The following is a 17181-nucleotide window of genomic DNA, read 5'->3' as shown; positions in this document are numbered from 1 at the left end:
CAAAAATTTTCACGGGAAGGGTTTTCAGGAAATCTTTTGTTTCGGGAGCACTGTTTGGCTTCCTGTCTGCCTGCTTGCAAGACACTTGTCAACTACACTTTTGAAATTCACAAGAGCCTTCCAACCTGCCTGCAGGAGCTGGAGAGAGTCTCCAAGTGACACAGCCTGGCAGCCCTCCAGGAAAGCTTTTGTCGATTTCACAGGCAGAAAGTGCGCTTGACCAGAGCCTTGCTGCCAGGCAGCTGGGGAGCCCTTATTTTGATCTTCCCAATGGGAAAAAAAGTCTCCTTTTTTCCCCTGCAAAACTGAAATTTTCTTGTGGAAAACTGTGTTTTTCTGCCCCCCCCCCCCTTTTTTTTGTGTGTGTCAGAAAAGGCACAACTGGGAGCACAGAGAAGGCATTGACACACACCATTGTTTTTACCACCCTGTTTTCTAGACCAGTTCAGAGCCGGTATAGACAACAACAGTGGTAAAGATGCCAGTGACTGTCTATACTAGCTCTCCAACGCTGCTACTTCCAATGCAGCTGAAACTGAGAGATTTCCCCAAAAAACTCTAGTATAGATATAGCCTAATTGGGGAAACAAATTCCAGTGTCAAAGACCCCCGCTGAAAACCACCTTTCAGTAGCATGCAGATGTTCAAAACACTCGGGACTCTCGGCTAAACTCGGCTGTCACAATCAGGCACGGTGAGAGAGGCCGGTTTCCCAGGTTAAACAGGAATCAAACCATGTACTGTAAGGTTTTTTTAAAAAGCACCATCATCAATGTCTTGAAGTGTGATCAAAAGCAAACAGAAGACACCAGTACAGTCTATGGAACACTGGCACAAGGTGCTCTCGATGGCTAACTGCCCCAAATAGTTGGCAACCATAATTTACACCACCTGAAATGTGTGTGGGGTCTCCAAGAGTGGCCCCATTTGGATGAACTACGTCACCGGAGCAAGTAGGCAAGACCTAAATCAGAAACAGTCATAGTTGTGCCAAATGCAAATGAAAAAAGGCATTTCAAGCCAGAGAAGCCACCTGGGACTCCGGGACAATCCAGGAGCCAGGACTATTCCTAAACTGTGCAAAACCATGACAAAGGCAGAGCAAAGGCTGCCTCACATTCTTCCCAGTATAAACATTTTTAAAAAATTATGAAGCATACACAAACTGCGGCCATGATACAGGCCTGGCAAATGCAAATCGTAGTCATCTGGCACGTGGTTTTGTGTGGTTTGCCAATTTTCTTTGCTATTATGAGCAGAAAAAAATCTGAGGTGCTGGATTAGCCTTTAATGCCTGCAGTCCACCTCTTTTCTTTGCTCACCAGTGAAAATTAATCAGTGATCGCTGATCCTAGTTCCCTCTGTTTATGCATCACTAAACTACCACACACTTTGGCATAATTTGGTTTGAATTATGGCTCCAGAGAGCCAAGATGAAGTAGCAGAGGGTGTTACTGATCAGGACTGAAATCCCCTAGGACCAACACAGCAGGAAGATACTGCCGGTCAGCATTAAGAAGCATTGGCCAAATCGTGTGAGGAAGCCTGCATAGAGACACCCCCCACCCAGTGCCATACCTGACTCAAGCCACTGGTACCAGTTCAACCTTATAAGCAGCACTAAGTTCACTCACAATTTTAAACAAACTAGGAAGATTTAGAAATTGCCACATTACCTTCATTCTCACAAAGAAAGGGTCATCTTCTGTTTCAACTAGGTAGAACATACACGCATTTTTGCAAGCCTCTTTAACAACACTTTTCAGTCTGTAGTGCAGAGTGTTGCATAAGTCACTAATCATGTTCTCATAGGAGGCTGTTCTTTTGGGGAAATGTGTGCATTTTTTCCTTTTGCCTGCACACTCTTCTGAGGTAGTGCTCTGACCTCTTCCTTTGTTACCCGCATGTATATTGTTCAAGATCACCCTGTTGAACTCAGCATATTCATTTAGAATGACCGAAATATCCCCCCGGGATTCTTTTAGTTTATCATCGTATTTTAACTTGCTGAGATGTAAAGGAATACCATAGTCACGGCCCTGGCTTTTGACTTTTGCCGCATTTCTTTCACTGCTAAATTTATCCTGCCATGGGACAAAGAGAGGTGGTTCAGCAAAATCTGTGTATATATCGTTTCTTGGGTGCCAACTTGAACTACGCTGCCTTGTATCTGAACGCACAACCGTTACCAGAAGGGGGCTCCTACTCCTGCATGGTGAATTTAGACTAGGGGCTTCAGGAGCCTCTCTCAGGGGCAAAGTCTCAGCCATTACCTGGGCAGAAATCTCTTTTGGAAAGATACAATTGGAGGTAGAAAGTCGTGATTTCTGGCTCTTTATTACTTGTTTTAGCTTATAACTGAAACGCAGACATTCCATATCTAAAGTGTTCTGGGTAAGATCATCAATAACCTTCCAGGTCCTAGTCAATGAGCTTATTAAGTCAGATCGTTCCACAAAATGGTCATGTCTCTTTGAAGGCTGTACAGGTCTAGTTTTGTCTTTGTGTTTTTTGGTAACAATAAAGTTTGTATAATCCCTCACGGTGCCCTGATCATCTTTAATATTGACAAAAGGGGGCACATACCTAGCATCTTCCCTAAACCCAACGGGCCAGCCTGACTCAACCACTGAAAATCTTTTGCCTGCTTCCAAGGAGTCCCAGTCATCCCTCTTCCAATTTTCATTCGCTGACCTTATACATGAACAATCATAATTAGTCCTTGTAACGGTTGTTGCGCGGATAGTATCAACGGGGCTTGTGCCACAAGAACCCCTAAATTTAGCTGTGGGGTGTACAGTACCTCCAAAGTCCTCCTGGTCAGAGTCTCCAGAAAAAGACTCATACGATAAACTTTCAAAGGTCAAATGCACACCTCTACCTTTGTTAGGGAATTTTGCACCTTGGTTGGCCAAATGTTTCTCCAAAATATCCTCAGTATCACTAACTTCTAGAGTCTCTCTAGAGTCTGTGTGTGCATATAATGTTGTAGGCATTTGAACAGAGGAAACAGGGATTTCTTCCCTAGTGTCATCTAAGTTGGTTTGATGTAAATCAGCAAACATATTAGATTCTTCCATCATACAATCACTCTGCAGTTCTGTTATTTCACAAACAGAGCTCTGGTCACATGCTTCTGCGAACTGTTCCTCCTCCTCTTCTAAAATAGATGGAGTGCTCGCAGCACGGCTAGTCCTTCCTAGATCAAATTCCTCATGTGATGTGGGTTCTTCTTTGTCATCATTCTCTAGTAAGTCTGCTACTTTGCGGACAGGGATTTTATGGTCTAAAAACATGTCTTTTTTTGCCCATTCTGTGTAACAGGAACCTGAGAAAGCTTCTTCTGCTGTAGAAGACATCTCCATCACATCTATTTGATCAGTGTGGTCAGAATTCATACTTTTGGAAAATACTGGATTCTTCTCACTTTGCTTTAATAAATTAGTGTGCACATCTGTCTCTCGGCTGATGGGGATACTATGCTGCTGAAAAGCAACACCAGTCAACAATTCTGGGTTAGTACAAGTGGGCTTGTCAGCTGGAGAAATCTCTTCCTCACTCCTCAGAAAGTCTGCTATTTTAACTACAGGCGTTTCATGTTCTAGAAATTTGTCTTTCTTTGGTCGTTCAGTATAACAAGAACTTGAGGAGTCATCCGCAGCAGACAAGGGTGTTAGACTGTCAGAGATGGAGCATATTTTCGTAACATCTATTTGATCAGTGTGGTCAGAATTCATATTTTTGCAAAGCACTGGATCATGCTCACTTGGCTCTAATATACTTTTGTGCAGTTCAGTCTCTCTACTAATAGGGCTGCTATGCTGCTGAAAAGGAGTGCCAATCATCAATTCTGGGTCAGTGCGAGTGGACTTGTCAGTTGGACTTGTCTCTTCTTCACTCAAAATAAGACTGTGCGTATACTGATGGTTTACAAAATTAATTTGTTTCAAGTCCAAATGTTCTTTAGCAAAAGATTTTTCGTTATCCACTGATAAGATACAAGCCGATTCTACCAATTTGCAAAGAGAGGTCTCATGTTCTCCATGTGTAATAACCATAGTTACCTGGTTTAATTCATCATTACATGGTGACTTTTTAGTAACAGAACAGACTTCAGTATTCTTAAATTTGTCACAGCTTTTCTTGGCTTCAGAGTCAGCTTCCAAGTGTGTATTTTCAAAGACTAAGCATGGGCTTTCACTTGCTTCTGAAGATTTGTTCAGCAGTTCTGTTGTGTCAGTAGAAGGGCTCTTTTGCTCTCCTTGAGTTGCTGTATTGCTTTGTACTTGATTGGATTCTTTAATACTCAGAGAAGTGTAATCGGCAGAACCAGTTCCGCTGTCTTCCTGAGAAATGCAGCTGTCCTCTACTGAATCACTTTGTGCTGATGACTTGATTTCTTCAGCTGGTTTGACAGTGACCTCTTGGTTCTCAGGAAGTGCATCTGCAGATTGTGTTATTTCATCAGAAGGTACGTCCTGGACAGGACTTGCACCAGGTGATAATGTTAGAGTTAATTCACTATCAAAGGGTTCTTCCAAGTCAACTGGACTGATTGCTTTGCTCTCTTCAGGTATGCAAATTTCTTTAGGAAGTACTACATTGATTGGATCCTGGTCCATATCTTCATGTTCCATATCTGCATCATTAATTTCTTCAGCTGGTTTGACAGTGACCTCTTGGTTCTCTGGAAGTGCATCTTCAGATTGTGTTATTTCATCAGAAGGTACGTCCTGGACAGGACTTGCACCAGGTGATAATGTTAGAGTTAATTCACTATCAAAGGGTTCTTCCAAGTCAACTGGACTGATTGCTTTGCTCTCTTCAGGTATGCAAATTTCTTTAGGAAGTACTACATTGATTGGATCCTGGTCCATATCTTCATGTTCCATATCTGCATCATTAATTTCTTCAGCTGGTTTGACAGTGACCTCTTGGTTCTCAGGAAGTGCATCTTCAGATTGTGTTATTTCATCAGAAGGTACGTCCTGGACAGGACTTGCACCAGGTGATAATGTTAGAGTTAATTCACTATCAAAGGGTTCTTCCAAGTCAACTGGACTGATTGCTTTGCTCTCTTCAGGTATGCAAATTTCTTTAGGAAGTACTACATTGATTGGATCCTGGTCCATATCTTCATGTTCCATATCTGCATCATTAATTTCTTCAGCTGGTTTGACAGTGACCTCTTGGTTCTCTGGAAGTGCATCTTCAGATTGTGTTATTTCATCAGAAGGTACGTCCTGGACAGGACTTGCACCAGGTGATAATGTTAGAGTTAATTCACTATCAAAGGGTTCTTCCAAGTCAACTGGACTGATTGCTTTGCTCTCTTCAGGTATGCAAATTTCTTTAGGAAGTACTACATTGATTGGATCCTGGTCCATATCTTCATGTTCCAGATCAGCATCATTACTTTCAGAAAGTGCTAAATCAATTGGTTCTACATTTATACTTTCATAGTCAAAATCTTCCTCCTCCTCCTCTTCTCCCTGGTTTTCTAATAGATCATACGATTCTCTCCCTTTTCCACATGGGCTATCATGTTTTGTGCTCTTCATATTCACTTCTAACTCTATTGCTTCACAGAGACGTAGTGATCCATCACCACCAGCCTGGCAATTGTCATTGTCCTCTGCAGAGAGAGTGATGTTGTCCAGTGTCTGTCTTTCCTCAGAAATGACAGTATCATCACTAATAATCGCTGGCTGTTTATTTTCCTGCTTCTCTGGAAATTCAGTCTGCGAAAATGCAGAGTCACTCTGTGAAACTTTACTTAAATCAAGGGCTTGATGTGCTTCATCTGAGTCATCAGTGGAAAATTCTTCAGGTCTTATGCTTATATTGCTGGGTTTACCAGAAGGGCTGCAGGTAGAGTTACTGATAGAAATTACAGGGTCCAGCAATTCCTCTCTTTCATTCTTCTCTTCATCAACCTGAAATTTCAAAGTTTGAAATTTAACTACCGAGAAAGACAAATGTAGGAAGAGAAAGATCTCTGCAACTGGAGAATGTATCTTTTTAACTCCTCAAGCTTTCATAAGACAATCTTTTTTAAAAAACCCTAGAGAAATGAATTTCAATTCACATCCCAAATATTTTACTGCCAAATTCTGTACTCAAAATGGACAAGTGAGCCCATTCATGTCCCCTATCCTTCCAATTCCTCCTCAAGATCTTCTTCTTCTGTGATACTTATAGGGTATTGGCAGCTAACAACAGCTAGGGAGATGGCAAGTAGGAATTCCTGATTTGCTATTTTGTTTATTTGTATCTTAATATTTATTTTTTTAAACTGCCTTGAAATCATCTCATAGTGCACAGAGCTAATCAAAAAAAAGAAAAGGAGTACTTGTGGCACCTTAGAGACTAACCAATTTATCTGAAGCAAATACTCACCAACAACCACACAACAGAACCACTAACCCAGGAACCTATCCTTGCAACAAAGCCCGTTGCCAACTGTGCCCACATATCTATTCAGGGGACACCATCACAGGGCCTAATAACATCAGCCACACTATCAGAGGCTCGTTCACCTGCACATCCACCAATGTGATCTATGCCATCATGTGCCAGCAATGCCCCTCTGCCATTTACATTGGTCAAACTGGACAGTCTCTACGTAAAAGAATAAATGGACACAAATCAGATGTCAAGAATTATAACATTCATAAACCAGTCGGAGAACACTTCAATCTCTCTGGTCACGCAATCACAGACATGAAGGTCGCTATCTTACAACAAAAAAACTTCAAATCCAGACTCCAGAGAGAAACTGCTGAATTGGAATTCATTTGCAAATTGGATACTATTAATTTAGGCTTAAATAGAGACTGGGAGTGGCTAAGTCATTATGCAAGGTAGCCTATTTCCCCTTGTTTTTTCCTCCCCCCCCCCATCCAGACGTTCTGGTTAAACTTGGATTTAAACTTGGAGAGTGGTCAGTTTGGATGAGCTACTGCCAGCAGGAGAGTGAGTTTGTGTGTGTGTGTGTTTCGGGGTGGGGGTGAGAAAGCCTGGATTTGTGCTGGAAATGGCCCACCTTGATTACCATGCACATTGTAGGGAGAGTGGTCACTTTGGATGAGCTATTACCAGCAGGAGAGTGAGTTTGTGTGTGTATGGGGGTGAGAGAACCTGGATTTGTGCAGGAAATGGCCCACCTTGATTACCATGCACATTGTAAAGAGAGTGGTCACTTTGGATGGGCTATTACCAGCAGGAGAGTGAGTTTGTGTGTGTGTGGGGGGAGGGGGGGGGGGCGGAGGGTTTGAAAACCTGGATTTGTGCTGGAAATGGCCCAACTTGATGATCACTTTAGATAAGCTATTACCAGCAGGAGAGTGAGTTTGTGTGTGTGTGTGGGGGGGGGGGGTGAGAAAACCTGGATTTGTGCTGGAAATGGCCCACCTTGATTATCATGCACATTGTAGGGAGAGTGGTCACTTTGGATAAGCTATTACCAGCAGGAGAGTGAGTTTGTGTGTGGGGGGGGTGGGCGGAGGGTGAGAAAACCTGGATTTGTGCTGGAAATGGCCCAACTTGATGATCACTTTAGATAAGCTATTACCAGCAGGACAGTGGGGTGGGAGGAGGTATTGTTTCATGGTCTCTGTGTGTATATAATGTCTTCTGCAGTTTCCACGGTATGCATCCGATGAAGTGAGCTGTAGCTCACGAAAGCTTTTGCTCAAATAAATTGGTTAGTTTCTAAGGTGCCACAAGTCCTCCTTTTCTTTTTGCGAAGACAGACTAACACGGCTGCTACTCTGAAACAGAGCTAATCAGACCTCACGCTTTCCAACTTTACTCTCGCTTATTGCGTCTTGTCTTGAATTAGATTGTAAGTTCTTTGGAGCCTGGAACTGCCTCTTACATTTGTACAACACCTAACATAATGGTTTCCCAATGATCCCAATTATGGCCGCTGGGTGCTACTGTAGTACAAGAAATAGTGAAATCAACAGACACTGTTCACACTAATCTGAGGGCTGAATTTGGCTGTAAAAGCTGACTTTTGTCCACATGGGGCTTGTTCACCTGGTGGGCTAGTGGGCTCTCCAGGGGAGTGATTTCTAAAGCACACTAATGTGTGTACATTAATTGGTCTGGGTAGACCCTGCTGGTGCACTTTAATGCAGTACTGTTTCAAACAGCACTATGTTAAAGCACACCAGCAGGGTCTACATGGACCAGTCAATATGCAACATGTTCGTGCTTTAGAAATCACTCCCCTGGAGAGCCTATTACCTTACCATGTAAACAAGCCCAAGTGGACAAAAGTAGTATTATGTAGACTCAGCAGGGTATGTATGGACCAATTACTGTGCAAGACGTTCGTGAGCTGTAGAAATCACACCCCCATAGAACACATTATCCCACCATGTAGACAAGCCCTTGGGTTCCTCTCAAAGTACTTCTAAATTTACAGTACAATACTAAACGTATGTTAAAAACCTTTGGCACATCCTTTAAAATGCAAAACGGGATCCCACTCTATAGTCTTGCAATTTGTTCAAGATGCTCCAGGAGACCCAGTCTAGGGGCTGAGTGCTCTATCCCAAAGCCGAAAAGACTATCAAAAGGTGGCCCAGAAACGGGTTGGGAACAGGGCCCAGAGGGTGGGCTGAAGAGAAGCCCTGGAAGGCATAAGAATCCTTTGGTTTGTTTGGACCTTTGTAGTTTGGACTTTTGCTACCACAGAACAGGTTATGTTTATTAGTGACTTGCCCAGAGGGCTAAGCCACATCTCCAGCACAGACTGGTGTCTGGAAGGCCGAGGATACCAACCCTGGGGAAGGAAACTGAGGCTGGGAGTGCCATGCTCGGCCAGTAGGGGACATTATAGGGCAGCCATACCCCATGACACACACCCTATAGAGAAAAAAAACCCCAAACATAACAAGCTATCCCAACCTCAACAGTTAAACCACCCTCCCCACCCCCACTCCCCAGCCCAAAATACCCCTGCAAACAGACAGCCTTTGTGGTGGGCCATAAAGGCCAACAAATTCTGGCTATTTTGGACTGAGGGTGAGTGAATTCCAAACACAAAGGACCTTCATGAATGGAGAATGTCTGGCCAGAGTACTTATAAACAGAAGGGGACTCCATTTCAAACCCCTTGGCTGAGCAGAATGTGGCTGCATCCCATGGGGAGATAGGGAGCCTCTCAAGTAGGAAAGTCTCAAGCCACTCACCATTTTGTTTCAGCAACGAATGAATGAATGACTGAAACGCTGGTCAGCTTAAAAGAGGCACTGTAAAGCTTTTTATTTTATTTTTTTTGAAAAGGATGATTTATGATCCTGAAATCAGCATCTATAGACTTAAAAGGGTACAAAAACGTCACCAACACCCCTTCTGCCAATCAGTTCCTTCCTCATTTGTCAGCCAGAGCATGAGTTCATCAGGGTCCACAGTGCTTCGTGTGCAATAACAACTTTATTAGGGTCTTAGCAATGAAAATAGGGGCGAACACGCTCCCAGCCTCTGCCTAGGTGTCTGTGATGTCAGGAGACGCTCTAAGAGACACTGAAGCCTGAACGTGGGACTCAACTGTCTGTCAGGTGCTAAGTCCAGCGGATTCCACTTAATCGAATCCTGGCATTAGCAACTTCTGCTTAATGGCAACATATTGCTGGGAACCATGCCCATCCCATGAACATCAATGATAAGGGAGTTTGGATATTGGCAAATATTGGATATTGGATATTTTTTTTTAAAAAAAAAAGGAGCTTAAGAATGGCCCCACTGCAGGCAGGCTTGTGCAGCTGCAGCCAGGGAAGGAAGTTCTGGAACGTGCCTGCCCTGGTCGCCCCTCCCCCCCAAGCAAACCTGCCTGCAGCTGCTGCTTAGCCTGTCACAGCACTTCCTTGTGGGCTGCAACCCGGCAAACCTGCTGGCACGCAGGGACCACACTGGAGGTAAGGGGCCCTGGGCAGGGCTGCAGGCTGGGAGGGGAAACAGTGGGCAGGGCAGTAGTAAGGGGAAGAGTGGAGGGTGCAGCCTGGATACCAGAGTATCTCTCCTTGCACTCTCCAGGCTGCACCCTGCTGGGGGGACTGCACGAAGCGCTGGGAAGGGCTGGGCCCTGAATGCTGAAGAATACAGGAGAGGTAGGGTACAGGCTCCTATCACCCCTGCTCTCCGAGGAAAGCCCCAGCATCCAGCCTGCAGCTCCCCTCCTTGCTGCTGCCCTGCCTGTAAGCAGGTTTGCAGGGCTGCAGCCAGGGAAGGCACATCCCTATGCTTCCTTCCCTGCCTGCTGCTGTACAAACCTGCCTGCCACTTATTAGCAACTGCTGGACAATGGCAACTTTTTGCTGGCAACTGAGGGGTTACTAATCAGTGGCATCTACCCTATGATTAGCTCCCACCTGCAGGGCATGGTCAGAGCCTTCAGGACTCCTCACATTCCTCCCCATTCTGTTACCTTCTTCTCCATCAAGAGAGTCACTGTTGTGGCAACATTCCCCTAACAGGGATGGATACAGCTCCTTCCAGCTCCCATGCACACTGGTAGTTATGAACCCAGCAGAAGGAGCAAGTGTCACTGGAGTGGGAAACAAGGCCCTCTTGTGCCCCCTTTTTACATTACTTAGTATGGGTCTTTGAGGCAGGTGTTTGTTACAAACACTCCCTATGTCTTCCCTGTGTTGTATTTCTTACATAACTGTAGCAACTGAAATCCATGATCTTACCTTATTGAATGCATGGACAATATCTACGCATCCATCAATAATCACCTCTTGTGGTCCATCTTTCAAAGGTGGGCTGCTAGGATCACTGCAGTCATTGTTTGAAAAGGTCTTTATACAACTCGTGGATGATGGTTCATCACAAGAAAGCAATTGCTCAGAGGAATAGGATACTGTGCTATGGACAGTGCTGGAAACTTGATTGACCTCAGACTGAGAATCTGCAGGACATTTTTCCAAGCCGAAAGCTCCTTCACAGTCATCACTTAATTCCAGAGTAGTGCTGGAAGTCTGATTGGCCTCAGATTGAGAGTCTGCAGGGCACTTTTCTAGATTAAAAGCGCCTTCACAGTCATCACTTAATTCAAAAGCATCCAGGCTACTGTTTATGGATACATATTTTTCAGGGTTACTGTGTTCTACCACCTTCCTTGTACTGCTTAGGAATTTGTTTGGTTTGCTATAAAACAGAGCTACCCACATGTGAAGTATAAGCTTCATTTCTTCCACATCATCGGGCATACCAGGGTCCCAGGGCCTGGAGGGAAAAACAAATAAACTTAATTTCTCTAGCTAGTTGTGCAAAACTAATTCACATCAGCTTAATGGATTCAGAAGTCTCAAATGCAGGGAGCTCTTAGCAGAGGTCTAAATTATAAACTAGGCGGTTGTTTTTGTTTTTCCTTGTCTGAAAAAGGGTGAAATTTGTAGCCATAAATCAGTGGCTACAGTTTTGGATTTGCAATTTACTGGATGGGGACACCAGCCAGGAGCAGGGGGGAATCTGCCCAGAGTCTGGTTGGCTGCCGTGCTCCCTGTGGGGAGCCCGGGTGCCAGCCCGGGCCAGGAGCCTGGATAGCAGCCTGGCTTGGAGCGGAGACCTACCAGCAGCCCCCCCTCGGGGAACTGGCTTTCTTGTCAATTTCACAGCCCCATCAGAGCCATGAAATTTACAAGATAGCCAGCAGCCAGTGTAAGGAATGCAGTGTCTACAGGACACTGCCTCGCCCTAAGTACACTGACATAAGCCCAAAGCCTCTCGTAGAGGTGGAGTTATTATTAGGGCTGTCAAGCAATTAAAAAACTTAATCATGATTAATCGCACTGTTCAACAATAATAGAATACCATTTATTTAAATATTTTGGATGTTTTCTACATTTTCAAATATATTGTTTTCAATTATAACACAGAATACAAAGTGTACAGTGCTCACTTTATTTTTTATTACCAATATTTGTGCTGTAAAAAACAAAAGAAATAGTATTTTTCAATTCACCTCATACAAGTACTGTAGTGCAATCTCTTTATCATGGAAGTTGAACTTACAAATGTAGAATTATGTACACAAAAAACTGCATTCAAAAATAAAACAAAATGTAAAACTTTAGAGCCTACAAGTCCACTCAGTCCTACTTCTTGTTCAGCCAGTCATTCACACAAACAAATTTGTTTACATTTGCAGGAGATAATACTGCCCGCTTCTTGTTTACACTGTCACCTGAAAGTGAGAACAGGTGTTCTCATGGCACTGTTGTAGCCGGCGTTGCAAGATATTTACATGCCAGATGCACTAAAGATGTCCCTTCATCTTCAACTACCTTTCCAGAGGACACGCTTCCAGGCTGATGAGGGGTTCTGCTCAATAACGGTCCAAAGCAGTGCAGACAAATGCATGTTCATTTTCATCATCTGAGTCAGATGCCACCAGCAGAAGGTTGATTTTCTTTTTTGATGGTTCAGGTTCTGTAGTTTCTGCGTCCAAGTGTTGCTCTTTTAAGACTTCTGAAAGCATGCCCCACACCTTGTCCCTCTCAGATTTTGGAAGGCACGTCATATTCTTAAACCTTGGGTTCAGTGCTGTAGCTCTCTTTTGAAATCTCACATTGGTACCTTCTTTGCGTTTTGTGAAATCTGCAGTGAAAGTGTTCTTAAAATGAACAACATGTGCTGGGTCATCATCCAAGGCAGAAATACATGTCAGAAAGTGCGTAAAACAGAGCAGGAGACATACTATTCTCCCACAAGGAGTTCTGTCAAAATTTAATTAACACATTTTTTTAACGAGCGTCGTCAGCATGGAAGCATGTCCCCTGGAATGGTAGCCGAAGCATGAAGGGGCATACGAATGTTTAGCATATCTGGCACCTAAATACTTTGCAATGCCAGCTACAAAAGTGCCATGCGAACACCTGTTCTCACTTTCAGGTAACATCGTAAATAAGAAGCGGGCAGCATTATATCCCAAAAATGTGAACAAACTTGTTTGTCTTAGCGATTGGCTGAACAAGAAGTAGGACTGAGTGGACTTGTAGGCTCTAAAGTTTTACATTGTTTTGTTTTTGAGTGCAGTTATGTAGCAAAAAAAAAAATCTACATTTGTAAGTTGCACTTTCTCGATAAAGAGATTGCATTATGGTACGTGTATGAGATGAACTGAAAATACTATTTCTTTTGTTTATCATTTTTACAGTGCAAATATTCATAATAAAAATAATAATATAAAGTGAGCACTGTACAATTTGTATTCTGTGTTGTAATTTAAATCAATATATTTGAAAATATAGAAAAACACCCAAAAACAGTTAATAAATTTCAATTGATATTCTATTGTTTAACAGTGCAATTAAAACTGCGATTAATTGCGATTAATTTTTTAAATCGCGATTAATATTATTGAGTTAATCGCGTGAGTTAACTGCAATTAATCGACAGCCCTAGTTATTATATTGGTGTAGTAGGGCCCTTACATTGGCAGGAGCAAGGCTGTAGCGTAGACACTGACATAGTTAGGTCGACATAAGCTGCCTTTTGTCAACCTACCTCTGTAGCGTAGACCAGGCCAAAGAAACCCCTTTTCAACAGTGCTCCAGAAGTACTGTAGAGAAGATAGGGCAAGAAATATCTATAATTTACCCACCACTGAGCCACTTACCCATGCAGAGCACGAATTACAGTTTTCTCTAAAGAATTGTTGGTGTATTTGCTATCTAAATTGAAGAGGTATTCAGCTTCCCATTGACATGTCACCTTAACAGATCCATCACAGCTCTTCACTGTGTGAGACTTGGAGAAGTCTTCCTTCAACCTGGAAGAAAGGGCACCTCTTCTGCGTTTTACCACCAAGTCGTCAAATGGCTTCTGCGCATGAGTATTGTTCTGCTGATGCCGGAAAGGCAGAACTTTCCCAACTAGAGGACCCGATTTAGCACTTTTAGCTCCATTTCTGAAGGCAGCAGGGCCCTGTGCTCCTTTTGGGAGGGCGTTTTTTTTAGAATGTTCTGATATCTGTGAGGCATAAGAGTGCTCAGAGGCAATAGAAGAATGCTTGTTCACATCTGAAGTATCTAGCACCTCCTTGGAAAGCAATGGCCGGGCTTTGGCAGAGTTAGGGCTTGTGCAGTTCTTCTTGCTGGAAATTACAGGGCTTTTATCTCTTGGGATAGCAGCTAAGTCTTTTCTTAAATCAGATTTTGCAGGAGAAGAAAGTTTCTGATTCTCTGTTTGGCTAGAAGAGGATCCTCCCTTTAGATGTTTATCCACCCTGTGGTATTCATGATCTGAAGCAATTCGCGAAGGCTTCCTTTTCCGAAGAGAGCGTCGCTCTTTTGACAGGTCATAAGGAGAGGCAGCTCTACTATCTTTATGATCAAGTGGAGGAATGCAAGAGCTCAGAGCTAGATCAGCCAACAAATTCAACCCATGTGATTCACAGTTACTTCCTTTCAGAGTCAGGTTGACATCTTGAGCAGTAACACTGTGTGTGTAAGTCTCATTTACGCCACTGACTGTCCCTTGACTTTCTGATGGAACTTCATTTGATGACAGTGACAAAGTCTCTTTCTTTACTGCATAAGAAAAACAAAATCAGATAATAAATACTGAACCACATATTTCTATCATGAGAAATACTTAAAGTAGAGTTCTGCTCTTAAAAGTGACGGTCCAAATGGCATCATGGCATTTATTACTTCTCAATTATTTCCACCTCAAATATACCCAGTTTGCAAGTAAAAAGATGGTAAATTTGCAAATTTAAAATAAAGTTCAAGAAATACAAAAGTTAATTTTGCTATTGTTGTTACAGTAGCATTTTAGGATTCGCTTTGTTGTGCAAGGAGCTGTACAGAGAGAGGCTGAGAGTTTACGGTGTAATAGAATCTTAACTTGAACACACTGCACATACTGAATATATTCAAGTATACATTTAAACAATACAGCCAGTAAGGAAAAATACTACATATATACAGTGTAACTGCTCTTTAACCTTACTTTTACATTTCCTCTCTTTTTTCATTTTAATTTGCAATCTTCATGTTGCATGAACAGTGGTTTGCTTTTAGTTCTCCACATAGTTTCTGAAGTCTTTAAAAAGAGGAAATGAACCCCAGTGATGCATGCTTCCAAGTAGTGCATAATCAGTTCTTCCAAGTGCATAATACAGATACATGCATCTCAAAGACTGTGCACTTTATACAGATCCAGGCACGATTATGGTGCCTCCTGGAAGTCATCGAGTGACACAAAACTCCAGAGCGTCAGGAATATTTATTTATTTATCCAATGTTTAAAATGCACCCACCACCATGTCTCTGGGCATGTGCATATAAAAACAATACAAAAATTATATAACATTACATAAAGTAGACTCATAATAAAAAACAGTACAAAAATATCCCTTCCCACTCTTCATGCAAAGCCCTGAAAAGATACGCTCTGTATAGTGTCCTGAGGGCTAAACTCTGGCTCTGTAGCAAGGCATTTAAGTTGTGTTTTTCTTCTTCCTAAAAATTTTCCCTTTTTTGGCACATGCTGGGACTCTGCTCCCAGTTTCTTTCCCTAAAATATTATACATCTACGTACGTGTGTAACCAAACCAAAACAGGACGTGCCCTCTGAGGGTATAAACAAGACAATGGAGGGGCTTGGTGCTCAACTTTGAGATTCCACCTCACCTCGGCCACAGCCAGTGCACAGATGGGAGACGAGTGCTAATCTAACAAACGCTGAATGAAGTATACACCACAGACAGCACTGCTTATTTTTTATGGTCTGTAGTAAAAGAATAACGATTCATAATTTGAGTCCAGGGAGTGAGATTACTCTCCAAAACCTTCTCTCCAGTTGGCAAAGGGGCCAGAGAGAAAGAAAGACTGGAGACAGAGAGATCTAGAGAAGGATGTTGTAAAACATGCTGAGTTTAAAAAATGTAAGGGCTTTCCTGTTCCATCGTTTATTCTGGCACTTTAATACTAGTTCTCAGTTGTAGACAGAGAGTCTTTGCAAGCCAACATTTGCACATACTGTATAAACAGGCTTTCCACACTGCTTTTGAAACTCTCTCTAGTTTATTCTTTTGAGTTGTGGCAATTTCACTATTTTTAAAAGCACTGGATTTACAGTATAATAAGCTAAAAACCTGGTCAGATGCCAAATATAAATTGGGCTTATAAGACACGTTACACAATTTGCCTTAAAGCAGTTTAAAAGCATGAGCCATTCTCAGATGTGAAAAGAGCAGTTTGAATGATCAGAGAACTGCACATTTTCCAAGCTTACTATCTGAGTGATTAGGAAGTGTCTCAAAGAGGCTGGAACAATTTACAAATCAAATTGGATATTCATGATATCCCTAATATTTTAGATGAAAAGTTACACAAAGAACAACATTCTTACCAGGTTCCAATTGTTGTATGGCTTTAGGCTTACAGCTCCCTTTAGGTATGGTTTTTATGGTCTTACTTTTTGTTTGCTTTGCAACTTGCTCAGAAATCTGATTATTTTTTGCATCTGGTTGCTTAAGTTTCCTTGGTTTCTTGGCAGCCAAGCTAGTATCTTCAGGCGAAGACGTTCCTTTAGTTGTAGGCTCAGATTGTGTTCTGTGTACAAATTCTGCAGATAGTACCTCAGCACCTTGGATGAAAAAAGGTCTTTTTAAAGGGGGGTTAGTTAAAAAAAAAACTTTAAAAAGAAACACTAGTTTCAATAGACATAGGAATGTACGAGTTACTGCTGACAAGTAAGCACTGGTGACAACACAGTCCAGATGACAACTGGTTTAAAATATTTGATTTTAGAAAGAGGGGTATATGACTGAAAGTAACCAGCAAGTGCTTATTAAAATTTAAGCTTCAACACACAAGCTTATATTAGTGCACTATTTCTCAACACTTTCACTGTCCAAGAATCAACACTTGATCAGTGTGAACTCGTTTGACAAGTTACTGTACTCCTCTTGCTTGGCACATCTAGATGTAAAGCCTAGATGTATTTATTTAGCATTCCAAGTGGCTTCTGAGCCCTTGTCTCATATTGCTCAGAACTGTAGCCAGGAGCAGAAGCTTTTGGGTAATTTCCAAATGGAAGGCAGCGCAGTGCAGGATGGAGTTTGGCATGTTGGTTGAACAGGTGCAGCCATACTCATAGCTTCCAATCCACATGGAGGAGAAACCATTGTAGACTCCACAAATTCAGCCTAAC

The 17181-nt window shown here is 42.5% G+C and overlaps 1 protein-coding gene across 1 annotated transcript in view; it reads right to left on the bottom strand.

Annotated features, from left to right (window-relative positions):
• The window catches only part of TASOR2 (transcription activation suppressor family member 2), a 76799-nt gene that overhangs the window by 17342 nt on the left and 42276 nt on the right, over positions 1 to 17181 (bottom strand). Inside the window, exons 15-18 of the mRNA XM_084617227.1 lie at positions 16378 to 16614; positions 13637 to 14549; positions 10707 to 11241; positions 1677 to 5936 (exon numbers count right to left, since the gene is read on the bottom strand). Coding sequence (XP_084473353.1) covers positions 1677 to 5936; positions 10707 to 11241; positions 13637 to 14549; positions 16378 to 16614 — 5945 coding nt within the window. The remainder of the gene's footprint in view (positions 1 to 1676; positions 5937 to 10706; positions 11242 to 13636; positions 14550 to 16377; positions 16615 to 17181) is intronic.

This window comes from Lepidochelys olivacea, assembly GCF_965140295.1.
Source record: "Lepidochelys olivacea isolate rLepOli2 genome assembly, chromosome: 1".
NCBI lineage: Eukaryota > Metazoa > Chordata > Testudines > Cheloniidae > Lepidochelys > Lepidochelys olivacea.
This window is presented reverse-complemented; position numbering and strand designations above follow the sequence as displayed.